The sequence below is a fragment of the Nannobrachium achirus genome (genome assembly GCF_963921795.1).
Source record: "Nannobrachium achirus genome assembly, chromosome: 21".
NCBI classification, from domain to species: domain Eukaryota; kingdom Metazoa; phylum Chordata; class Actinopteri; order Myctophiformes; family Myctophidae; genus Nannobrachium; species Nannobrachium achirus.
Window position 1 is genome coordinate 772,623 of NC_137828.1, and position 26,942 is coordinate 799,564.

Consider the following 26,942-nt stretch of genomic DNA (forward strand, 5'->3'; position numbering starts at 1 on the left):
TCTACCCGTGTACCCTGTACCCTGGTACCCTGTACCCTGGTACCCTGTACCCTGGTACCCTCTACCCGTGTACCCTGTACCCCAGACACACTGTCAGGTAATCATACAAACCCCTTGTAATCGCCTGCCCTACCCCGGCAACAAATGCCCATCTTTAGACCTTACTGTGTCTGCCCCAAACTTCTGTTTGATCAATGATCATTCATAGACTGAGGGTTTATTAACGGTTGTGATAAACATACCTTCTAGACCTTCGGCCTGGCGGATCAAATCAAGAGATTTTGTCCAAAGATCATGTAAATTGGTAGACAGTATCTCTAAAGTCATGGGATCGATATGGACCTGTCCAATTTTCCATATTCCATCCTGATTGGCTACAATTGGCTTCCAAAGTTTTGCTGGATTGTTCCGTTTTGAACAAAATGCCTCAAATCCTGAACGCAGGGTGCAATTTGGATGAAATTGTGCATGCATGTTCCCAATAAACAGAGTCAAATCAGCCTCATGGTGGCGCTATAACAGGCCCTCTATCTATCTATCTATCTATGTATGTATAGTTATGTATGTATTTAATAGTTATCTATGTATATAATGTTGTGATGAACTTGCATCTCTCCTAGGTTCAGTTATGCTGCTGGAGCTGTCCACCAGGAGGCGCTGCAGCGTCCTCCCCAGCACCAGGACGTAGTGCAGCGTCCTCCCCAGCACCAGGACGCAGTGCAGCGTCCTCCCCAGCACCAGGACACAGTGCAGCGCTCTGCTCTGTCTCCCCCTGGTGGCCACGTCAGGAGGATCATGATGCCTGGAGAAGCCATCAGACCGCATGCTGCCATGATGCCAGGTAATGATGGTCAATGTATTTCTATCTATCTGTAGTTCTATCCAAAAGCTGTAGTTAGTAACCCTAACCCTAACATGCTGTATTTATATGCAGTCCCACTTGTTGAAGAAGGACCAAAAGCTGTAGTTAGTAACCCTAACCCTAACATGCTGTATTTATATGCAGTCCCACTTGTTGAAGAAGGACCAAAAGCTGTAGTTAGTAACCCTAACCCTAACATGCTGTATTTATATGCAGTCCCACTTGTTGAAGAAGGACCAAAAGCTGTAGTTAGTAACCCTAACCCTAACATGCTGTATTTATATGCAGTCCCACTTGTTGAAGAAGGACCAAAAGCTGTAGTTAGTAACCCTAACCCTAACATGCTGTATTTATATGCAGTTCCACTTGTTGAAGAAGGACCAACAGCTGTAGTTAGTAACCCTAACCCTAACATGCTGTATTTATATGCAGTCCCACTTGTTGAAGAAGGACCAACAGCTGTAGTTAGTAACCCTAACCCTAACATGCTGTATTTATATGGTGTTCCACTTGTTGAAGAAGGACCAACAGCTGTAGTTAGTAACCCTAACCCTAACATGCTGTATTTATATGCAGTTCCACTTGTTGAAGAAGGACCAACAGCTGTAGTTAGTAACCCTAACCCTAACATGCTGTATTTATATGCAGTCCCACTTGTTGAAGAAGGACCAAAAGCTGTAGTTAGTAACCCTAACCCTAACATGCTGTATTTATATGCAGTTCCACTTGTTGAAGAAGGACCAAAAGCTGTAGTTAGTAACCCTAACCCTAACATGCTGTATTTATATGCAGTCCCACTTGTTGAAGAAGGACCAAAAGCTGTAGTTAGTAACCCTAACCCTAACATGCTGTATTTATATGCAGTCCCACTTGTTGAAGAAGGACCAAAAGCTGTAGTTAGTAACCCTAACCCTAACATGCTGTATTTATATGCAGTCCCACTTGTTGAAGAAGGACCAAAAGCTGTAGTTAGTAACCCTAACCCTAACATGCTGTATTTATATGCAGTCCCACTTGTTGAAGAAGGACCAAAAGCTGTAGTTAGTAACCCTAACCCTAACATGCTGTATTTATATGCAGTTCCACTTGTTGAAGAAGGACCAACAGCTGTAGTTAGTAACCCTAACCCTAACATGCTGTATTTATATGCAGTCCCACTTGTTGAAGAAGGACCAACAGCTGTAGTTAGTAACCCTAACCCTAACATGCTGTATTTATATGGTGTTCCACTTGTTGAAGAAGGACCAACAGCTGTAGTTAGTAACCCTAACCCTAACATGCTGTATTTATATGCAGTTCCACTTGTTGAAGAAGGACCAACAGCTGTAGTTAGTAACCCTAACCCTAACATGCTGTATTTATATGCAGTCCCACTTGTTGAAGAAGGACCAAAAGCTGTAGTTAGTAACCCTAACCCTAACATGCTGTATTTATATGCAGTTCCACTTGTTGAAGAAGGACCAAAAGCTGTAGTTAGTAACCCTAACCCTAACATGCTGTATTTATATGCAGTTCCACTTGTTGAAGAAGGACCAACAGCTGTAGTTAGTAACCCTAACCCTAACATGCTGTATTTATATGCAGTTCCACTTGTTGAAGAAGGACCAACAGCTGTAGTTAGTAACCCTAACCCTAACATGCTGTATTTATATGCAGTCCCACTTGTTGAAGAAGGACCAAAAGCTGTAGTTAGTAACCCTAACCCTAACATGCTGTATTTATATGCAGTCCCACTTGTTGAAGAAGGACCAAAAGCTGTAGTTAGTAACCCTAACCCTAACATGCTGTATTTATATGCAGTTCCACTTGTTGAAGGACCAAAAGCTGTAGTTAGTAACCCTAACCCTAACATGCTGTATTTATATGCAGTCCCACTTGTTGAAGAAGGACCAACAGCTGTAGTTAGTAACCCTAACCCTAACATGCTGTATTTATATGCAGTTCCACTTGTTGAAGAAGGACCAACAGCTGTAGTTAGTAACCCTAACCCTAACATGCTGTATTTATATGCAGTCCCACTTGTTGAAGAAGGACCAAAAGCTGTAGTTAGTAACCCTAACCCTAACATGCTGTATTTATATGCAGTTCCACTTGTTGAAGAAGGACCAAAAGCTGTAGTTAGTAACCCTAACCCTAACATGCTGTATTTATATGCAGTCCCACTTGTTGAAGAAGGACCAAAAGCTGTAGTTAGTAACCCTAACCCTAACATGCTGTATTTATATGCAGTCCCACTTGTTGAAGAAGGACCAACAGCTGTAGTTAGTAACCCTAACCCTAACATGCTGTATTTATATGCAGTTCCACTTGTTGAAGAAGGACCAACAGCTGTAGTTAGTAACCCTAACCCTAACATGCTGTATTTATATGCAGTTCCACTTGTTGAAGAAGGACCAAAAGCTGTAGTTAGTAACCCTAACCCTAACATGCTGTATTTATATGCAGTTCCACTTGTTGAAGGACCAACAGCTGTAGTTAGTAACCCTAACCCTAACATGCTGTATTTATATGCAGTTCCACTTGTTGAAGAAGGACCAACAGCTGTAGTTAGTAACCCTAACCCTAACATGCTGTATTTATATGCAGTTCCACTTGTTGAAGAAGGACCAACAGCTGTAGTTAGTAACCCTAACCCTAACATGCTGTATTTATATGCAGTCCCACTTGTTGAAGAAGGACCAACAGCTGTAGTTAGTAACCCTAACCCTAACATGCTGTATTTATATGCAGTTCCACTTGTTGAAGAAGGACCAAAAGCTGTAGTTAGTAACCCTAACCCTAACATGCTGTATTTATATGCAGTTCCACTTGTTGAAGAAGGACCAACAGCTGTAGTTAGTAACCCTAACCCTAACATGCTGTATTTATATGCAGTTCCACTTGTTGAAGGACCAAAAGCTTCACGTTGCCTAGCAACCACACTAATTGTTATTATTGATGTTTCTTCAGGCCCCGCCCACTCCTTCCTTCCCAGATCCATCCAGCCCCATTGCATCATGGGACAGCCGTTTATCGAGCTCCGACACCGAGCGCCAGACCTCAGGCTCCGCCTTCCTTTCCCCCAGCTCCTCCCCCCTCACCCGGACCCCCCCCGACACCCCCTGCTACTGGCACCGCCCCCTGTGGGTCACCATGGCAACGCTGGGATGGGGGAGGGGCTGGAGGAGGACGACTCGGCTGTCAAAGACCTGGAAGATGTGGAAGTGAAAGACCTGGTGGATCTGAACCTGATGGATGATGGTAAATGTAGTTCTATCTATATGTAGTTCTATCTGAACCTGATGGATGATGGTGAATGTAGTTCTATCTATCTGTAGTTCTATCTGAACCTGATGCATGATGGTGAATGTAGTTCTATCTATCTGTAGTTCTATCTGAACCTGATGGATGATGGTAAATGTAGTTCTATATGAACCTGATGGATGATGGTAAATGTAGTTCTATCTATCTGTAGTTCTATCTGAACCTGATGGATGATGGTAAATGTAGTTCTATCTATCTGTAGTTCTATCTAGCCTTAACCCGTATTAGACAGATTAATGATTACTGATTAAATGGTAAATGGTGCATTTATATAGCGCTTTTATCCAAAGCGCTTTACAGAGATTGTGCATTACATTCACCCATTCACACACACATTCATACACCGGTGGCGGAGGAAACCATGCAAGGCACCAACCTGCTCACCGGGAGCAATTAGGGGTTCAGAGTCTTGCCCAAGGACCCTTCGACATTAACTCTGATTAATGATTGTAATCTATTCATTCAAGGTAAAGATTTGGACCTGGGTCCTAACGACCTCCATCTGGACGACTTCCTGTTGTCGGGGAAGTTCGACCTGATCGCGTACGCCGACCCAGAGGGCGGGGCGGAGCTGGAGCTGGGGGAGGGGCCCGGCCCGCCCAGGGAGTCGCCCCTCATGATTGGACACGGCCAGCCGTCCGTCAAGACAGAGTCCCTCCCCCCCACACAGAGACCCCCTGCTGGGATGGGAACCAGCAATCAGCCTCTGAGCAAGGTAGCTTTTAATGGTTAATACTGGTTAATACTGGTTAATGCTGGTTAATACTGGTTAATACTGGTTACTACTGGTTAATGCTGGTTAATACTGGTTAATACTGGTTTCTACTGGTTAACTCAGTCGGTGCCATATTTAAAGTGGGATGACCTCTTATATTGCCGGTTCGCCAACAAAGGGTTAAAAAAAGAGTGTGCACGCTGGTGCACACATTCGTGCACAGATCATGCACTATGCATGTGCATGCTTTTCACAGCTTTCAAACAAAAAAATCCGCTTGGAAATCCGTTCAGGCATTCAGGAGAAAGGAGCCCTTATGTTTTCTTCAAATGTAAACAAACATGGCTGCCATGTTTGAAAGATGGGGTTGGTATGGGGGTTAAACATGCAATTTCGCGATCGCGATCATGCCTAGTACACTGTTGGAGGTCCAAAAAAAAATTTTTCAAAAAAAAATTTTTCAATTTTTTTTTTTAAAAAAAAGACGTTCAGAAGACGTCTGGCAGGGAGGTCCATAGTGAAAAAGACGTTTTAAAGACGTTTTTATCATAGAAACATATTTTTTGGCAGGGTATGAGTTAATACTGGTTAATACTGGTTAATACTGGTTACTACTGGTTAATACTGGTTAATACTGGTTAATACTGGTTAATACTGGTTAATACTGGTTTAGTGGTTTCTAACTGCTGGGATGGGAACCAGCAACCAGCCTCTGAGCAAGGTAGCTTTTAATGGTTAATACTGGTTAATACTGGTTAATACTGGTTTCTATTGGTTAATACTGGTTATTACTGGTTTCTACTGGTTAATACTGGTTAATACTGGTTAATACTGGTTAATACCTGGTTTAGTGGTTTCTAACTGCTGGGATATGGGAACCAGCAACCAGCCCCTGAGCAAGGTAGCTTTTAATGGTTAATACTGGTTAATACTGGTTAATACTGGTTAATACCGATTAATACTGCTTGCTGGGATGGGAACCAGCAACCAGCCCCTGAGCAAGGTAGCTTTTAATGGTTAATACTGGTTTCTATTGGTTCATATTGGTTTCTACTGGTTAATACTGTTTAATACTGATTAATACTGGTTAATACCAGGGTTAGTGGTTTCTAACTGCTGGGATGGGAACCAGCCTCTGAGCAAGGTAGCTTTTAATGGTTAATACTGGTTTCTACTGGTTAACACATTGGATGCCATCATTTTGGTAATTATTTATTAATTTGGTAATTATTTTTATGGTTTCTACTGGTTAAGCTAATTTAACGTACAGCTAACCTAGCTTCATTCAAAAAGTATCTACCATAAACGTAACCTTGCTATTTAGCTTAGCAGCTAACGTAGCTTCATTCAATCGAACATTCAAACAGTCTTAGTGTCGCTACACTGGCTCCCGGTTGTCTTTAGGATTGATTAAGATTATTGTACTTGTTTATGAAGCTCTAAATGGTCTGGCACCTTCGTACCTCTATGACTGCCTGCATAGATAAGTTCCAAACCGCCTACTTAGGTCTTCTAGTGCAGACCTGCTCCATCCATCCATCGACATGTAAAAAATATGGTGAAGCAGCTTTCTGCTTCTACTGACCGACAGCTTTGAATAAACTCCCGCTACACCTAAGACAGGCAGCCTCTGTGGATAGCTTTAAAGCACAGCTCAAGACCTATTGCTTTACTCTTCCAGAAATGTTAAATTCCTGTGCTGCTATTGAAGTCAGCACTGTTCTGAAAAGGTTTTAAATGTTCTTCAATGGTTTGTTTTTATTTAAGCACAAGTTAAGCACTTGTGCTTAATTTTGCTGCTCTGTAAAGTGCTTTGAGCTGCATTTCATGTCATGAAAGGTGCTATACAAATATTTGTTTTCCGTACGCAGCCTGTAAGAACAGCTGAGCCGTGCAACATCAGGAATGGATGGATTGATAAGTCACGGAAAAGACACGTTGTGATTGGCCAGTAGTCACATGACTGGCAGCGTGTTCTCCGGCAATCGCGGACGTCCGCACTCCAATGAACTGCAGCGGCCAATGAGGCTTCTTTTTATAACTACGGTCTCTCCTCCAATCACAGGACACTGCAGCCGCACAGAGCAGTGTGTGTACGTACATTAAAAGGGTCTCTCCTCCAATCCCAGGACACTGCAGCCGCTGCCAGTCCTGTCCAGACACACCCACACAGAGCAGTCATCCAATCAGAGCTGAGAGCAGTGGTTCCAGGAGGATCATCAGTCCTGATGTCTCACAGAGCCTCGCTGTCGTCGGTGTCTACAGGTAAACATTTAGCCTCTTTCCCTTTATCCTTTTATCCCTCCATAACATCCATCTACCATCCCTACATCCCTCTATAAGTCTATCCCTCTGCTTACATCTACATCTATCTATCATCTCTACATCCCTCCTTAAGTCTATCCCTCTGCTTACATCTACATCTATCTACCATCTCTACATCCCTCCATAAGTCTATCCCTCTGCTTACATCTACATCTATCTACCAGTAAGACTCCCTAATCGGGAGATAAGCGACCGTAGGTGGCTTATCTCCACAAATAGGGCAAAAATTTGTTTTTCCAAAATCTTCCTGATCCATGTTGATGACATGAGTGTAGACATGCTGTGTAGTGATATTCGTGATTTTAGGGCAAAAACTGTAGGAGCAGTGTCCAAAAATGTGTTTCAAAAATCGGCCTGAAGGTGGCGCTAGAATAGGGCCATGTGAGAAATGAGGGGTGGGGTCTCCGCGTTGCCTTGGCGGACGAATAGGTACCGGCCCCGGCTCTCCCGGACGCTCCTAGCCCGAGTTACGGCATTTTATGTGCGCTGCAGTGGCAGGGGGTCCTCCACTGGGGGCGCCACCACCTTTGCATCCGTTCTGGAGCACCAGGAGTCGGTGGTCCCCGGGAATTCCCCGTGAGCAGCCCCGTTGAGGTGGTCATTTGGTCATTTTTGCACATTTGGTGATTTTTTACATCTGGGGGTCCCCCAGGGACCTGGGGGTCCCTGGGGCTCCGGGGGTCCTTGGAGGTTGTAGTTTGGCAGGCAAGGAGTGTGTGTGTGTGTGTGTGTGTGTGTGTAAAATCTGGCATGGATCGGGTCTACGGGTGCGGAGATATAAGCAGGGAAAAAGTGTGACGTGTGAGCACATTTGGTCATTTTTGACATCTGGGGGTCCCCCAGGGACCTGGGGGTCCCTGGGGCTCCGGGGGTCCTTGGAGGTTGTAGTTTGGCAGTCAAGGAGTGTGTGTGCAAAATTTGGCATGGATGGGGGCAACGGTTGTGGAGATATGAGCAGGGCAAAAGTGTGACTGACTGACTCACTCACAGACAGCCTGTGGAGGTTTTGGTAGTAAATGCGACCTACGGTCGCAATCATCTCTACATCCCTCCATAAGTCTATCCCTCTGCTTACATCTACATCTATCTATCATCTCTACATCCCTCCATAAGTCTATCCCTCTGCTTAAATCTACATCACATCTACCATCTCTACAACCCTCTATAACTCCAAGTCCTACTACAGGTAAACATTTAGCCTCTTTCCCTCTTTACCTTTATCCCTCCATAACATCTATCTACCATCCCTACATCCCTCTATAACTCTATAACTCTATACTACAGGTAAACATCACATCTACCATCGATACTATCGACCCCTCCATAACTCTATAAGTCTATCCCTCTACTTACCTACCTGTACATCTATATACCATCTCTACTCTCCACCTTCATCCCTCCATCATTCATCCCTCTGTCCCTTCATCCTCCATCCCTCCATCGCTATCAGTTATGTCTGCAGTTCAATATCTATCTACCTCTATCCTCTATCTGTCCATCACTAAATAAATAAATACTATCTACCTCTATCCTCTATCTGTCCATCACTAAATAAATAAATACTATCTACCTCTATCCTCTATCTGTCCATCACTAAATAAATAAATACTATCTACCTCTATCCTCTATCTGTCCATCACTAAATAAATAAATACTATCTACCTCTATCCTCTATCTGTCCATCACTAAATAAATAAATACTATCTACCTCTATCCTCCATCTGTCCATCACTAAATAAATAAATGCATCGATCAGCCTTTCTCTCAGTCATTTCCAAGACCATAAAGAATAGGAGATCCAGAGTTAGCAGTATCTAGATGACAACATGTCTTCATCAGTTTAACAGTCTCTAGATGACAACATGTCTTCATGTCTTCATCAGTTTAACAGTCTCTAGATGACAACATGTCTTCATCAGTTTAGCAGTCTCTAGATGACAACATGTCTTCATCAGTTTAGCAGTCTCTAGATGACAACATGTCTTCATCAGTTTAGCAGTCTCTAGATGACAACATGTCTTCATCAGTTTAACAGTCTCTAGATGACAACATGTCTTCCTCAGTTTAACAGTCTCTAGATGACAACATGTCTTCATCAGTTTAGCAGTCTCTAGATGACAACATGTCTTCATCAGTTTAGCAGTCTCTAGACGACAACATGTCTTCATCAGTTTAACAGTCTCTAGGGCAGGGTTGTCAAACTGGCGGCCCGCGGGCCGTTTGCGGCCCGGGGAGGGGTCCAATGCGGCCCAGGACATGAGTTTCAAGTTAGTCAAGTCAAAGCCTTCTGCCTCTAAAGACCCTCCTTCCTCCCCAACTCCCCCGTTGCTCATTGCTAGGAATGGAAGAAAATAGTATGAATCTAATGGTTCCAATGGTTTATTTTGGGGCTTCTTTAACAACACAATAGCATACCAAATTTATTGTAGCCTATAACTGTACTTCCAATAATAAAAGTAAATAATGAAAGTACTTATTCTTCTCAATAATAAACAATGAACTAAGGTCTTATATTGTAGTTACAGTATGTGACTGAGACAAAGCCAGTTACAGCTCCGTAAGTAAACAAACACGCATGTACGTCCGCAATTGGACGCGGCCCTCATCAAGTCACCTTTTGTCCAATGCGGCCCGCACGAGTTTGATACCCCTGCTCTAGGATGACAGCATGTCTTCATCAGGGCTAATTTGGGGCCAAGAAGCATCGCTAAAACAGACAACGTTTCGTGTTGTTTTGTTTTATGTTAGAGTGAAGAAAGGCCACATACGTTAACCATATGTGGCTGAGTGGGCTGGAACATAGATGTGTAAGGATAGATAGATAGACACCTTTATTATCCCAAGGGGGAAATTCAGTTGTCCAGTTGTAGCATAGCAGTATACAGTATTTACAAAGTTACAGAGAAGTAAGAAAAAAGATAGATAAGAGGAAAAAAAAGAAAAGAGCATTACAGGACCAATAAAGAGAAGGTGCATCAAAAGAGGGGGCGAATAATATATACGTAAGTATATATACATAAATAAAGTGTCTTACAAAAAGAGACCGTAACAGTCAATGCTAGTTAGTGCAACAAGTAGCTCACTGACATTGTTAAACAAAGCAGAATACTCAGAAACTACCAACACAACCTAATAGTGCAAAGTCAAGAATCAGTGCGAAAAAACAAACAAAAAAAGCAGCACAGAGAAGAAGAAAAACTAGGGAGCGTGTCACCGCAAGACGCACATGAGCACTCTCCCTGGAAGGTCCTTAGAGGTCAAAGTCAAAACAGCAATAGTTCCGTCAGTCTAAGTTAGGAAGGAAGTCCTTTTCAGTCGTCCGTTATGTGTCTCGTTGTACAGCTTAAGGGCGGCCGGTACAAAAGATTTTCCAAGTCTCTCACATCTCCGTCCTGGGTAGGCAAAGCGGTTGTTTCCTCTCTTACTCCAGTAACTGGTGATCTCCAGATTACTGGAGTAAGAGAGGAACAGATAACGGTGTAACAGCAGTTCATGAAGCAGAACAACAGGTCAGATACAGAGGCTTTCTGACACCACTCCCTCTCTCTCTCTCTCTCTCTCTCTCTCTCTCTCTCTCTCTCTATCTATCTATCTATCTCCAGGACAGTCATCTCTCTTCCAACAGCTGCCAGGGAGAGGTTTCAGTCCATCGTCTCACCCCCCACCTCTCCCCCCACCTCACCCCCAGCAGTCTCACCCCTCACCTCACCCCCAGGCTCACCCCTCACCTCACCCCCAGGCTCACCCCTCACCTCACCCCCAGCAGTCTCTCCCCCCTCACCCCATGCCTCACCCCCAGTCTCACCCTCCTCCTCTCCCCCAGCAGTCTCACCCCCAGTCTCACACCTCACCTCACCCCCAGCAGTCTCACCCCCAGTCTCACCACTCGCCTCACCCCCAGTCCCACCCCTCGCCTCACCCCCCCCAGCCCCCCCCTCGTCCATTGCTCCTGGGGGAGCAGCCGTTGCTCCTGCAGGACCTCCTGGACCAGGAGAGACACGAGCAGCAGCAACACAAGCACATGCAGGCTCTGATACAGACAGGTAATACCTGTTATAACCCTAACCCTTTACTACTACCTACTGCATACACTAAAACACTACTACTACTGGACCAGCAGCAACACAAGCACATGCAGGCTCTGATACAAGGTAACACCCTTTAAATGTACAGTACTGTATACAGCAACACAAGCACATGCAGGCTCTGATACAAGGTAACACCCTTTAACACATGGGCGGCCAAGGTTTATAACATTTATAGCTGTTGCTGGTGCCACCATTGACTTACGTTATGTTTTGATGAGCCCCGCAAGCTTCGTGCGTGTGCACGTGCGTGTCCAGAGAAGATTGAGGAGGTACTCCATTTGTTTACAAACGCTCGCGAAACTCGCGGTAAAAAAATCGCGGTAAATTCGCGGTAAAGTGTCGCCGTGAAAACAATCAGCTCTCTGCCTCCATGGGGCTGTTTTTACCTCATTCTCAGATAAAGCCGTTCTTATGTTTCAAAGTAGAATCTAAAGCCATGTAAAATCCTTCCGTGTGGGGAGAGACAGGGGGCTTCCTGCCCTGGCTGGGTGACGTAATGGATTCAGGGCATGCAAAGGGAAGCTGCGGTCTCGAAAAGTTAACTATTTGTTGACTCGTCCCTCGACGATATAACTTCCTGTGGCAGGGTGACATCTAGTGGCCATAACTCGTCCCTGAACGCGTTTGGCTCCCCAAGTGTTAAAGGACCTACACCATGAATTTTCACTTTTTCTATTTTAAAACCTTTTTTTGGGGTCCCACTGGCACCTTCTATCCTCACAAAGTCCTATTTCTGAACATTGTGTCTTTCTCTGGTTTTGGGAAGACAGAGATGAAAAGCTTTCCACGGGTTCTCAGAACAGTGCTGTTCTGAGAGTTTATCCGTGTGACGTCACACGGATTCCCTTTTTTTTTTTCAGTCAAAAATTTTTTTTTTTCAAACATTTTTTTTTCAAAAAACACTTTCAAAAAACACTTTTTCAAAAAACTTTTTTTTTCAAAAAAATTTTTTTTTCAAAAACTTTTTTTTTCAAACATTTTTTTTTTCAAAAAACATTTTTTCAAAAAACTTTTTTTTTTTTTAAATTATTTTTTCAAAAACTTACTTTTTTTTTCAAAAACATTTTTTTCAAAAAACTTTTTTTTTCAAAAACGTTTTTTTCAAAAAACTTTTTTTTCAAAAAACTTTTTTTCAAAAAACTTTTTTTTTCAAAAAACTTTTTTTTTCAAAAAACTTTTTTTTTCAAAAAACTTTTTTTTTCAAAAAACTTTTTTTTTCAAAAAACTTCTTTTGCGCCCCTAGATGCGCCCCTGAGCAAACATAGGCCGTTTTGGTATTGCAGCTGGAGAGCCTCATTATAGTAGAGCTAGAACAAACAAAAAGAATGGTCAGAGTGTTTGTTGAGGGTTAAAACCTGTCTAAGACTCAATTTTGAGCATATATTTATACAAAAAATATAGTTTTAATAGCATGGTGTAGGCCCTTTAAATGTACCCTGCTGTATACAGCAACACAAGCACATGCAGGCTCTGATACAAGGTAACACCCTTTAAATGTACCCTGCTGTTTACTCTAAAATATACAGGTAACACCCTTTAAATGTACCCTGCTTTATACTCTAAAACATACAGGTAACACCCTTTAAATGTACCCTGCTGTATACAGCAACATCAACCTGTGTCATTTGGACATACTTCAGTGTTATAGCAGAGTTTAACACTTCAAATGGACATACTTCAGTGTTATAGCAGAGTTTAACACTTCAAATGGACATACTTCAGTGTTATAGCAGAGTTTAACTCTTCAAATGGACATACTTCAGTGTTATAGCAGAGTTTAACTCTTCAAATGGACATACTTCACTGTTATAGCAGAGTTTAACTCTTCAAATGTTATAGCAGAGTTTAACACTTCAAATGGACATACTTCAGTGTTATAGCAGAGTTTAACACTTCAAATGGACATACTTCAGTGTTATAGCAGAGTTTAACTCTTCAAATGGACATACTTCAGTGTTATAGCAGAGTTTAACTCTTCAAATGGACATACTTCAGTGTTAGAGCAGAGTTTAACTCTTCAAATGGACATACTTCAGTGTTATAGCAGAGTTTAACACTTCAAATGGACATACTTCAGTGTTAGAGCAGAGTTTAACACTTCAAATGGACATACTTCAGTGTTATAGCAGAGTTTAACACTTTAAATGGACATACTTCAGTGTTATAGCAGAGTTTAACACTTCAAATGGACATACTTCAGTGTTATAGCAGAGTTTAACACTTCAAATGGACATACTTCAGTGTTATAGCAGAGTTTAACACTTCAAATGGACATACTTCAGTGTTATAGCAGAGTTTAACTCTTCAAATGGACATACTTCAGCGTTATAGCAGAGTTTAACTCTTCAAATGGACATACTTCAGTGTTATAGCAGAGTTTAACACTTCAAATGGACATACTTCAGCGTTATAGCAGAGTTTAACTCTTCAAATGGACATACTTCAGTGTTATAGCAGAGTTTAACACTTCAAATGGACATACTGCAGTGTTATAGCAGAGTTTAACACTTCAAATGGACATACTTCAGTGTTATAGCAGAGTTTAACACTTCAAATGGACATACTTCAGTGTTATAGCAGAGTTTAACTCTTCAAATGGACATACTTCAGTGTTATAGCAGAGTTTAACTCTTCAAATGGACATACTTCAGTGTTATAGCAGAGTTTAACTCTTCAAATGGACATACTTCAGTGTTATAGCAGAGTTTAACACTTCAAATGGACATACTTCAGTGTTATAGCAGAGTTTAACACTTCAAATGGACATACTTCAGTGTTATAGCAGAGTTTAACACTTCAAATGGACATACTTCAGTAACCAACACCTCTGAAATCTCTGTGTCTGTCTGTCTGTCTGTCTGTCTGTCTGTCTGTCTGTCTGTCTGTCTGTCCGTCCGTCCAGACGACCCCATCATGAAAGCTAAGATGGTGGCCCTGCAGGGAATCAACAAGGTGGTGACGCAGAGTAACCTGGGACTGAACCCTATCAACAGGTAAAGGACCCTATGGGTACTCAATGAACCCTATGGGTACACTGAACCCTATGGGTACCCACTGAACCCACACTGAACCCTATGGGTACACTGAACCCTATCAACAGGTAAAGGACCCTATGGGTACTCACTGAACCCTATCAACAGGTAAAGGACCCTATGGGTACTCACTGAACCCACACTGAACCCTATGGGTACACACTAGGGATGCGAATCTCGACCACTGATGCGATACGATACGCACCTCGATACACTGCCAGCGATACGATATAATTGTGATACATTGAAATCCTGCCGATACGATACATCACGATTCACCCCTGTTCCCGATACGATGCAATACGATTCACGATTCACCACGATTCAAGCCCACATCCCAAAATGTACAAAACATAGCGACTAAAAAATATGAAATTTAAATTCAAGGCAATTTATTGTTTCACTGTAGTACTAGGCTCTGTCTAACAACCCAACATATAGTATTCTGGGAGAACACAAAGCTGCTGGCTATTGTAGAATTGTTTGATAACTAATCATATAGAAGGCCTATGTCATTATTAGTATTAGTATATGTCTTCAACTGGGGGTCAGGGACCCCAATCCAGGGTTATTACAGGGGGCCTGCCAAATATTTGTGTGATACAGTAGGCTATAATGCCTAGCCTACAGCGAGAGTCCCTGCTCTCAGCGTGTCGCATCCATGACACATTGTGAGCTTGAGGGTCTGCTATTTTAGGTGCGACACCCTTGTACTGCGATGTATAAATTAGGCTTCTTTCCCAGAGCAGAACTAGCAGCAGAGAAAGTGAGAGAGTTGCTTGCATCAAACAGGAAAGTTGTAGAACAGAGACAAATACTTTGTTTTAAACGCAAGCAGTAGTCCTACAACACCCAGCAACATTGTTGTTGTGTGTGTGTGCAGTTAATATAGCGCAGAAGATGATCTCAATCAATTGTCCGTCGGAGATTCGCTAAGAAACGGCTGTTGATTACATATCACTCAGCCTGTGCTACTCTGTGACAACAATCAGCGCAGCGGACTTGGATGTTATAAAGCTAAGTAGGCTACTGTACTACTAATCTTGCATCTTTTTAACCCGTGGGGCTGCTAGTTCGTCTGTGTTGATTCACTCGCATCTGTCTGACTCTGTCTCCCTGGCTGCCTGCATGCAGAGCGCAGATGTTGTCTGAGTCGCAGCTCGCGTTAAAGACTGGCTTTTGGGGAGGGGGCTGAACGGCTGATGATGGTGCATTCATGGCGCCTCGGAAACACAGGATAGAATGAAATACTATTATGGAAGAACCGATACATCCGCGGAATTTACCGATCCAGACACTCACGGTACGATCCATCACGATCGTCTATTGTACCGGTACACACTGAATGAACCGATTCACTCGTATCGCGGACGTTTGTATCACGATTACGATCCATACCGGTATATCTCCGCATCCCTAGTACACACTGAACCCTATGGGTACACCCTGAACCCCATCAACAGGTACAATTTACATTTTAGGCATTTAGCAGAGAACTCTAATTACAGAGCGACTTACAATAAGCAAGGTGATACATCAATACATCAATACATCAACATCAATGCATCAAATGCTAGAAAAGACAGAGCAACTAATCAGTAAAAAGCTATATATATATATATATATAACCGCATCCCTTCCTGTGTCTCAGTGACATCACTTCCTGTGTCTCAGTGACATCACTTCCTGTGTGTTTCAGGTTCCACCAGGCTCCAGAGGCCCTGCGACCCGAAGGCAACACAACTACACAACAAGTACACAACAGTACACAACTCTGTGTGGTATGTACACAACACAACTACACAACAAGTACACAGTACACAACTCTGTGTGGTATGTACACAACACAACTACACAAAGATAAAGTGTTGCTATAAAGAAGACAGAATAACGTATATCACTTAAAGTAGGACAAGGACTACAGTGTGTAATAATATGTCCATATATGGGCATTCAGTATTACAGTGTGTAATAATATGTCCTTATATGGGCATTCAGTATTACAGTGTGTAATAACCTTAGAGATAACAACATCACATTGAACACCCTGCCATTTTAAAATGGAGCCATGTTTGTTTACATACTCTGTTCTTGTTTTTTCTTTTAACTTTTTCATACTTCTCTGTAACTTTGTAAATAACCTTATACTGCTGTGCTGCCTCTGGGCAACTGATTTTCCCCCTTGGGATAATAAAGGTGTCTGTCTATCTGTCTGTCTGTCTGTCTGTCTGTCTGTCTGTCTGTTTTCAGGATGGGAAGCTGACCAGACCCAACCCTCCTAACTTTGGATCAGGATGCATCAGTGAGTAACAAACATTGTGTTCTTTGGTTGAGTTTCATGATTATTGTTGTTGCCAATTTGTCATCGGAAATATTTTTATTGTAAAGTCTGTGTCCTGAGGTCGATGTGTGTGTGTCTCTCTCTCTCTCTCTCTCTCTCTCTCTCTCTCTCTCTCTCTCTCTCTCTCTCTCTCTCTTCCCCCCCCCCCCCCCCCCCCCCGCCTCCGCCTCCAGATCAGACTGAGCGTGCTCAGTACGAGGCGTGGTTGGGGGAGACCCAGCAGCTGTTGGCTCTGCAACAGCGCCTCCTAGAGGAGCAGATCTCAGGTATATTTATGTGTATGTGTATATAGTGTATAATATAGGTATAGTAATATATAGGTATATTTAGTGTAGTTCTGGAGAAACTTTATTTTCACTACAGATAAACGTTTCCGCTGCCATTGGAAGTTGATGGAAAAACAAAAGGAGTTTTGGGAGTGGTGCTAGCTGGAGGATCGGGAATTTTTTTTCGGTCCGTTCCGAAACGTGTCAGACAGTTTTTTGTCCGCCCCGAATCGACGTCCGACCGTTAATCATTAAAATGCTAAAACTATTTCAGAAGACTAAAACAGGACTAAGATTAAACGGTGTTTTACCATTGATATTGTATTATGTATTACTTCTAGAACAATAGTGCGTTGCCCCTAGCAACACCACTCATTAATAACGTTATGGTTATCTCTCAGGTCATCGTAAAGCCAAGAAGTCTCTTTCTGCTAAACAACGAACAGCCAAGAAGTCTGGCAGGGATTTCTCTGAGGAGGACACCAACCAGCTGAGACATGTCTCTCAACAGCAGGGGGCGCTGCAGAAACAACTGGAGCAGGTACTATACAATTACTATACAATACTATACAATTACTATACAATTACTATACAATACTATACAATTCAATTCAAAGGAGCTTTATTGGCATGAGAAAACATACGTTTACATTGCCAAAGCAAGTATCACAAGCAAAATAAAAACAGTTGAAAATGGGGAACATAATATACATTGGGAGGGGGTACAGTATTGTGTAAATAGAGATATGTCACATTGTGACATTTTATATATGTACAGGGTATAAAGCTTTTGGAACAAATAACAGCATTATTTCTTTCTCAAAATGCATTTAAAAGTAGCAGCTCTGTTTCATACTATACTATACTATATACATATTACTATACATTAGTAGTACTATATATATATATATATATATATATAAAATACTTCAAAATGGCTTGGCAGGCCTGCAATACTGTTCTTTTGGTGTTCACCTTTGTTGCTTGGAGCATTGCATGATTGCACTCTCCCACAGTAATAAGGAAAAGAACAAACAACACATATTGTCAATTTTTACACTTTGTTAATGTTAAGCTCAGTGTCAGGGAAGCCCAAAACGAGAGTCAATGCCAGCAGAACAGCATTGCAAGCCGTTTTGGCAAGACTTGGGTCTGCGCTACCCACACGTTTGGCTGTGTAGCTCATGCCTCGAACGCCCGATGCTTACAAACTGTACCTCGTTGTAAAGGTGACGAATCAACGATACCAATGATATAAAACACAATACAATCATAACATTGTTCCTGTAGATACGGAAGCAACAGAAGGATCACGCCGAGCTCATTGAAGACTACAGAACCAAACAGCAGCAGATCTTTGTGTCTGCGACGCCCCCTACTGGTCACATACCAAACATAGCACCACCTACCGGTCACATAGCAAACATACTGCCCCCTACTGGACACATAGCAAACATACTGCCCCCTACTGGTCATGTACCAAACATACCACCACATTCCTCTACAGGACACATAGCCCCACCTAGTGGGCATATACCAAACATGCCCATCGTCACCGTTCCTCCACCAGCACCATCTAGTGGACACATAGCAAACATAGCGCCCCCTAGCGGTCATATACCAAACATAGCACCACCTACTGGTCACATAGTACCACCTACTGGCCATATAGCACCACCTATCGGTCACATAGCTCCACCTACTGGTCACATAGCAAACATACCGCCCTCTAGTGTTCATATACCAAACATAGCACCACCTACCGGCCACATAGCACCACCTACCGGTCACATAGCAAACATACCGCCCTCTAGTGTTCATATACCAAACGTACCGCCACATTCCTCTACTGGACACATAGCGCCACCTAGTGGGCATATACCAAACATGCCCAGCGTCACCGTTGTTCCACCAGCACCATCTAGTGGACACATAGCAAACATACCCAGCATCATCATCAACGTCCCCACAGGGGGCGCCACTGTGCCACCAAACTCTACCAACAACAAAAACCCTGCTGCTGCTGCTGCTGCTGCTGCTGCTGCTGCTGCTGCTCCTCCACAGGTAACGTCCACATCTCCTTCACACCACGTTTCTTACCCTGTTGCTGCCCTGGAATTTGTTAAACTTTATTAATTGAGTACCTGAGACGAATAACAGTCTAAGTCCGTATTTTACATTTTTGGATAAAGATATTTTTTTAGCAAACCACAAACTAGAAGTTTTTAATTTCTTAAAGTCTTAATGTACTCCCCCCTCATTTTGTTGAGTTAGATTTTTTTACTTAACTCATATAAATTAGGAATTATAAGACTTAATACTTATGGAAAGTGGAAAAACAGTATATCTCCAACATCTAAGTCCGTACAAGCAATATACAGCAGTCAAAGGGAGCAGATAACATTAAAACAGACAATTAAACAAAATGAGGGGGGATCGCTTCCAAGGAGTGGCATTGTCTGTCCCGTTCATGTTTTCTTTTTTTAGGATTCCCATAGATTCCCAAGGAGTGGCTTTGTCTGTCCCGTACATGTCCCGTGCATGCAGGATTGAGGATTGGTCAAGCTTCACATGACAATTTGGCCCTCCAGACAAAATCATTCATTCATTCAGAATTCATACTATACTTTTTTTTTTTATAAAATATAGATCTAGAACACAGAATGTATAGATCTAGAACACATATTTCATAGCTCTAGAATACATAGAATAAGAATTCACCTCCTCACTTCGAACCGAGTTTTCTTTTTTTTCTTTTTTTGTCATAACTGGTTAACACATGTTCTAAATGTGTATTAAATGTGTTTTCAGGTTAATATACATGTTTTAAATGTGTTTTCAGGTGAAGTTTGACGACAACAACCCCTTCAGTGAAGGCTTCCAGGAGAGAGAGAGACGAGAGAGACTCAGAGAACAACAGGAGAGACAGAGAGTTCAACTCATGCAAGAAGTATGAATACCCTATGTATATATGTACACACTGTATACACACTGTTACAGTACAGAGACAGAGAGTTCAACTCATGCAAGAAGTATGAATACCTTATGTACACCCTATGTATACCCTATGTATACAGATGCAAGAAGTATGTATATGTTAACACTGTACTATAGTAATAATGCTATGAATATTCATGAGTGTTTGTATCATTAGATACTAATGATATGAATATTCATGAGTGCTTGTATCATCATATACTAATGATATGAATATTCATGAGTATTTATATCATTAGATACTAATAATGCTATGAATATTCATGAGTGTTTGTATCATTAGATACTAATGATATGAATATTCATGAGTGTTTGTATCATTAGATACTAATAATGCTATGAATATTCATGAGTATTTGTATAATTAAATATTAATGCTATGAATATTCATGAGTGTTTGTATCATCAGATACTAATGATATGAATATTCATGAGTATTTGTATAATTAAATATTAATAATATGAATATTCATGAGTGTTTGTATCATCAGATACTAATGATATGAATATTCATGAGTATTTGTATAATTAAATATTAATGCTATGAATATTCATAGGTGTTTATATCATTAGATACTAATAATGCTATGAATAATCATGAGGGTTTGTATCATTAGATACTAATTAGATGAATATTCATGAGTATTTATATCATTAGATACTAATAATTCCATGAATATTCATGAGTGTAATTAGATATATATCCATTCATGCATAACCTTTGACCCCAGGTGGAACGGCATCGCATGCAGCAGCAAGGCCTCATGGGAGTTGGAGTCCTTTCTGGGAGCGGGGCGTCGCCCGACCGGCCCCCAGTGGGAGGGGCCAGAGTGGGAGGACCAATGGGGTCAGGGGTCAACGCGGCGGGGTCAGGGGTCAACTCAGCCAGGGACGGCTTCTTCAGCGTTGAGCCTCAGGTAATGATTAACCTTTGACCCTTTGACCCGGTCACATATAGAACATACCGGGTTCCATTCCCTTTGGCCCGGTGGCGCCCACACCCTCGGTGAGGTTGCCAAAAGGGCCTTTCTGTGTGGAGTTTGCATGTTCTCCCCCGTGTCTCCTAGGGTTGATACCCTCACAAAAACATGCAGTAATCCTGGTCTCAATAATGCCTTCCCCTGGCCAGCCGGGGCGCCTGATGGAGGGGAAAGGAACTGGTTGGAATAACGTGTTCCTTCCACGCGCTACGTCCCCCTACGTCAGGTGATAAGAAGCGGCTTGGACTCTTCATGCATTGAAGGAAGCATGTCCGGGGCTCTCCCCAGGTTGGCAGAGGGAGAGCAGCGAAAAATGGGTTACAACATTGTGGGATAACATTTTAAGGGGGAAGAAAAATAATTCTTAGCCCTCCCTGTTCTGATTGGTGGATATTTTCCCAGGACTTTAACTAGACTGCACTCTGTCCAGGTGCCAACTTGTGCCTTGTGCACTCGTGACCATATAAGGCCTACTCGTGCGCCAGCAGAGCGCTCCTTGTTATTTCTACCAGGTTGCACTTGATGATGGTGACGTCACCAAGAATGCTGGTCCCTCATTGGCTGTTGATGGTGGCATCACCATGAATGCTGGTCCCTGATTGGCTATGGGCTTAACACAAACGGATACGCGACAGATACGGCACTGAACCATATAGAGTTATAAGTATAGAGAGGACACCAGATATCCCCGCCCGTCCACTTGCATTGAGTTGTTCTCATAGAGTTATAAGTATAGAGAGGACACCAGATATCCCCGCCCGTCCACTTGCATTGAGTTGTTCATATAGAGTTATAAGTATAGAGAGGACACCAGATATCCCCGCCCGTCCACTTGCATTGAGTTGTTCTATAGAGTTATAAGTATAGAGAGGACACCAGATATCCCCGCCCGTCCACTTGCATTGAGTTGTTCTCATAGAGTTATAAGTATAGAGAGGACTCCAGATATCCCCGCCCGTCCACTTGCATTGAGTTGTTCTCATAGAGTTATAAGTATAGAGAGGACACCAGATATCCCCGCCCGTCCACTTGTATTGAGTTGCTCACCCAGCGCATGAAGCCAAACTTCAACCCCTTCTTCCGGTTGTAAAACGTGACATAGTGGGGCCACTGTGATGCGTTTTGCGTCATTGTTTGTGTCCATGGACACGCTGAGGCTCCAATTCATGAACGAGTACTTCCGGTATGAACACGCAGTCAATACAAAGAAGCCTAGATGCGTGTTCATATTTCTGGCCCCATCCGTATAAAAGCTGCAGTACCTCAAACGGCCACCATGTCATTTTGGCTTCAGCCCTCCCCCTGGTGGTGGTGGGGGGACGCATTCCTTGTGCACTCTGCTGGAGCAGTTAGTTTATTAATATTCATCATTTCTCTCTTTGTCCAGGAGTTCCTCCAGTCTCCACCAGAGGGCAACAGGAGGCTCTTCTTCGTCGCGGACGACAAGCTTGCCAAGAAGCCCAACAGGAACAGGAAGCCGCGAGGAGAGTCGCACTCTGATGACATCACCGCCCCGACGTCGTCCTCCACCACGCCCACGCGGCCGCAAGGCGACCAATCAGACACGGCTCCGCCCTCTGGCCACACCCCTCTGTTGACCCCGCCTTCGGGCCACGCCCCTATGTTGACTCCGCCCTCTGGCCACACCCCTATGTTGACTCCGCCTTTGGGCCACACCCCTCTGTTGACTCCGCCTTCGGGCCACACCCCTATGTTGACTCCGCCTTCGGGCCACACCCCTCTGCCGCATCTCTCCGTCCAGGAGGGCGTGTCCTTTCTGGGGTCAGAAGTCAAGGTAAGGGGAAACTATCGAGTCTATAGTTCAATCACAACACCTTATATGGACGTAGAGGAACAATCACAACACCTTATATGGATCTGTTATTGTTTGAATGAAATGAAATCCTTTCTGTTTTGTTGCAGCTGGAGAAGCAGGAGGGCGGAGCTTGTGGGAGAGTGGGAGGAGTTAAGTCAGAAGAGGGAGGGAAGGAGTTGCTGCGTCACCTGCTGTCGCCCGGCAACAAGCCGGCCAATGAGAGCGTCCCATCCGAGGAGGAGGAGGCCGGTTGCCATGGCGTCAACAAAATGGTGAGGGGGCGGAGCTTATCACTCTTCTCTGTAGACCATTTCTGTAACTCTTAAAGGACCTACACCATGAATTTTCACTTTTTCTATTTTAAAACCTTTTTTTGGGGTCCCACTGGCACCTTCTATCCTCACAAAGTCCTATTTCTGTACATTGTGTCTTTCTCTGGTTTTGGGAAGACAGAGATGAAAAGCTTTCCACGGGTTCTCAGAACAGCGCTGTTCTGAGAGTTGATCCGTGTGACGTCACACGGATTCCCGTTTTTTTTTTCAGAGTAAAAAAAAAAAATTCAATTTTTTTTTTTTCAAAACTTTTTTTTTTCAAAAAAACTTTTTTTTCAAAAAACTTTTTTTTTCAAAGACTTTTTTCAAAAAACTTTTTTCAAAAACTTTTTTTTTTCAAAAAACTTTTTTTTCAAAACTTTTTTTCAAAAAACTTTTTTTCAAAAAACCTTTTTTTTCAAAAAACCTTTTTTTTCAAAAAAACTTTTTTTCAAAAACTTTTTTTTTATCAAAAAACTTTTCTTTTTTTTCTCAAACATTTTTTTTCAAAACATTTTTTTTTTACTTTTTTTTTATACATAAATACAATGCAGGTGGGGTTGATTGTCTAATGTAGATTGTAGATTAACTTTCAGTAATGTCTGGTCTAGCAACGGTCACCCTGTGTCATTTGACAGTAGGCCTATAACATACAACATAGCTTTAACTGTCTATGTATCTCTCTCTCTCTCTCTGTCCAGGAGATGATGACCAGTCCAGTCAGACCAGCGGAGCTCGACACTCTGGGAGGGAAGAACCTTCAGCGGAGGACAGACAGGCAGGCAGACAGACAGGCAGACAGGATGTCTCGTTACAAGAGGAAGAAGAGAGACGACGACAAGAACCTGTGTTCACCTGAGAGCCTGACGCACCTGAAACAAGTAATAAATACTTATAATTATATGATCACCTTATCACTGTATGCCTTTAATACCTGAAACAAGTAATAAATACTATATAATTATCACCTTATCACTTATAACTGTACACCTAATACCTGAAACAAGTAATAAATACTATATAAGTAATATTCACTTATAATGATATTATCACCTTATCACTTATAACTGTACACCTAATACCTGAAACAAGTAATACATACTATATAATTATCACCCTATCACTTATAACTGTACACCTAATACCTGAAACAAGTAATATATACTATATAAGTAATATTCACTTATAATGATATTTTCACCTGATCACTTATAACTGTACACCTTTAATACCCGAAACAAGTAATATTCACTTATAATTGTATTATAACCTTATCACTTATAATAACTACACCTTTTATACCTGAGAGCTTGACATACCTGAAACAAGTATAATTACACTTAACATTCAGACTGCCATGTCGTTTATTATCCCTTGGGATAATAAAGGTATCTATCTATCTATCTATCTATCTATCTATCTATCTATCTATCTATCTATCTATCTATCTATGTTAAAGTGATCCCTGACTAATACGACAAATATGTCTTAATACATTATAATTGTCCTCTATAACTACAATGTAAAATTAAAAACACCTCAATTATTTTATTTATTCTAGAAATAGCTAATCTTTCACTCAATAGGGGAAATGCCCGTCGCAAGTTGATGATGTCATAAATGTCAAGTGTGATCTATCCCTATGGAATTTATGGCATGCATGTGAAAATAAAAACAAACTTAATACTTCCTATGGTTAATATGAGCATCAAATCAATATTTCAAATGTGTTTGTGTTTTGTTTTTTTGCACATGCATGCCATAAGAATGACACATGACATTTATGACATCATCAACTTGCAACAGGCAATTCCCCTACTGAGTGAAAGATTAGCTATTTCTAGAAGAAATAAAATATTTAAGGTGTTTTTAATTTTACATTGTAGTTATAGAGGACAATTATAATGTATTAAGACATATTTGTCGTATTAGTCAGGGATCACTTTAACTGCCAAGGCTTTTTCTGAAGTTATTTACCAGATTTCCAATGGCGGCTCCCGTTCACGGCTGTTCAAAGTCCTTTCTTTCCTGTTTTCCTGTTTACCTGTTTGGGTGTAGCCAGATATGTTTACCTGTTTGGGTGTAGCCAGATATGTTTGGGTGTAGCCAGATATGTTTGGGTGTAGCCAGATATGTTTACCTGTTTGGGTGTAGCCAGATATGTTTGGGTGTAGCCAGATATGTTTGGGTGTAGCCAGATATGTTTACCTGTTTGGGTGTAGCCAGATATGTTTGGGTGTAGCCAGATATGTTTGGGTGTAGCCAGATATGTTTGGGTGTAGCCAGATATGTTTGGGTGTAGCCAGATATGTTTACCTGTTTGGGTGTAGCCAGATATGTTTGGGTGTAGCCAGATATGTTTGGGTGTAGCCAGATATGTTTGGGTGTAGCCAGATATGTTTGGGTGTAGCCAGATATGTTTACCTGTTTGGGTGTAGCCAGATATGTTTACCTGTTTGGGTGTAGCCAGATATGTTTGGGTGTAGCCAGATATGTTTGGGTGTAGCCAGATATGTTTGGGTGTAGCCAGATATGTTTGGGTGTAGCCAGATATGTTTGGGTGTAGCCAGATATGTTTGGGTGTAGCCATATCAGATATGCGTAGAAAAAGTCGCAGTTACATCCACTCCCATGTTAAACATTTCCCGTCTTTTAAGAATACCTTCGAACTCCCATATGCCATTCGTCTCCATAGACTTCCATGTAATTCATAGTGCACGGATCATGCACACCCATGCCTAGATCATGCACCACGTGTGTGCACATTGCTCACAGCTTTCAAACCAAAAAATCCGAATGGAAATCCGTTCAGGCATTCATGAACTAGCAGCCATTTTGTTTTCCTAAAATGTAAACAAAGATGGCTGCCATGTTTGAAAGATGGGGTTGCTATGGGGGTTAAGCATGCAATTTCGCGATTGCTATCATGCCTACTACATTTTTTTTTTCTTTTTTAACGGGAAATTCTCTGGACTATCGGGCCTAGCAGGGAATGAGATAAAAGAAAGATGAAAGACCTCTTCCGGGTTATTCTTTTAACATGGGAGTGGATGAGAGCTGCGACTTTTTCTACGCATATCTGGCTACACCCTACCTGTTCAAAGTCTTTTCTTTCACGCAGAGAAGAACAATGACAACCTACGTACCTGTCTCACTCTCTCTACAGCAGAACAATGAGAACCTAGTAGAACCTACCTCTGATGGAACCTGTCTCTCTCTCTCTCTGTCTGTCTGTCTGTCTGTCTATCTGTCTGTCCTAACTACCTCTGATGGAACCTGTCTCTCTCTCTCTGTCTGTCTGTCTCTCTACAGAAACTGAATGATTATTATATATTATTAGGGCCCGAGCACACACAGTGTGTGAGGACCCTATTGTATTTGCAAAGATTATTCTTCTTCTTCCGCCGAATGAATTGCGTTTTTGAGGCGCCAAACGCACTCCAAAAGTTGCGCAACTTTGCACGCACATCACAAGTGGCGAAAAATTACGTATAAAAAAAAAAAAAAAAAAAGGGGGCGTGGCCTAATGGCGCAACAGCGCCCCCTACTCGCCCTTCAACGGCACAGCCCCACTATACGGTTTCACCTACACGTACGAAAATCGTTACACGCCTGTATCATGTACGGACTCACAAAAAAGTCTCTTGGCGCCATGTCCGAAACCAAACAGGAAGTCAGCCATTTTGACTAATTAGTGGCGTTTTGGCGCATTTTTGGCCGTTTTCACGGGTCGCACTTTGACGAACTCCTCCTAGGGGGTTAATCGGATCAACGTCAAATTCGCTCGGCATACTCAAGACACCTTAACTCACTTACTGCCAATTTAAAATGCCCCTCGAGTGGCACTAGTGCCAGAAGCCCTAACCCTAACCCTAACCCATGTAATTTATAGTGCACAGATCATGC

General features: G+C 42.3%; 1 protein-coding gene across 1 annotated transcript in view; it reads left to right on the plus strand.

Moving 5' to 3' along the window:
* LOC308307202 (histone-lysine N-methyltransferase 2C-like) overlaps nucleotides 1-26,942 on the plus strand; it is a 173,709-nt gene that overhangs the window by 105,930 nt on the left and 40,837 nt on the right. The window contains exons 50-66 of the mRNA XM_080752373.1: nucleotides 621-841; nucleotides 1,382-1,398; nucleotides 3,812-4,102; nucleotides 4,633-4,880; nucleotides 7,010-7,145; nucleotides 10,808-11,248; nucleotides 14,196-14,286; nucleotides 16,025-16,106; nucleotides 16,576-16,627; nucleotides 16,840-16,932; nucleotides 17,334-17,473; nucleotides 18,223-18,996; nucleotides 19,775-19,882; nucleotides 20,661-20,846; nucleotides 22,297-22,704; nucleotides 22,833-22,997; nucleotides 23,738-23,917. Coding sequence (XP_080608499.1) covers nucleotides 621-841; nucleotides 1,382-1,398; nucleotides 3,812-4,102; nucleotides 4,633-4,880; nucleotides 7,010-7,145; nucleotides 10,808-11,248; nucleotides 14,196-14,286; nucleotides 16,025-16,106; nucleotides 16,576-16,627; nucleotides 16,840-16,932; nucleotides 17,334-17,473; nucleotides 18,223-18,996; nucleotides 19,775-19,882; nucleotides 20,661-20,846; nucleotides 22,297-22,704; nucleotides 22,833-22,997; nucleotides 23,738-23,917 — 3,633 coding nt within the window. The remainder of the gene's footprint in view (nucleotides 1-620; nucleotides 842-1,381; nucleotides 1,399-3,811; nucleotides 4,103-4,632; nucleotides 4,881-7,009; nucleotides 7,146-10,807; nucleotides 11,249-14,195; nucleotides 14,287-16,024; nucleotides 16,107-16,575; nucleotides 16,628-16,839; nucleotides 16,933-17,333; nucleotides 17,474-18,222; nucleotides 18,997-19,774; nucleotides 19,883-20,660; nucleotides 20,847-22,296; nucleotides 22,705-22,832; nucleotides 22,998-23,737; nucleotides 23,918-26,942) is intronic.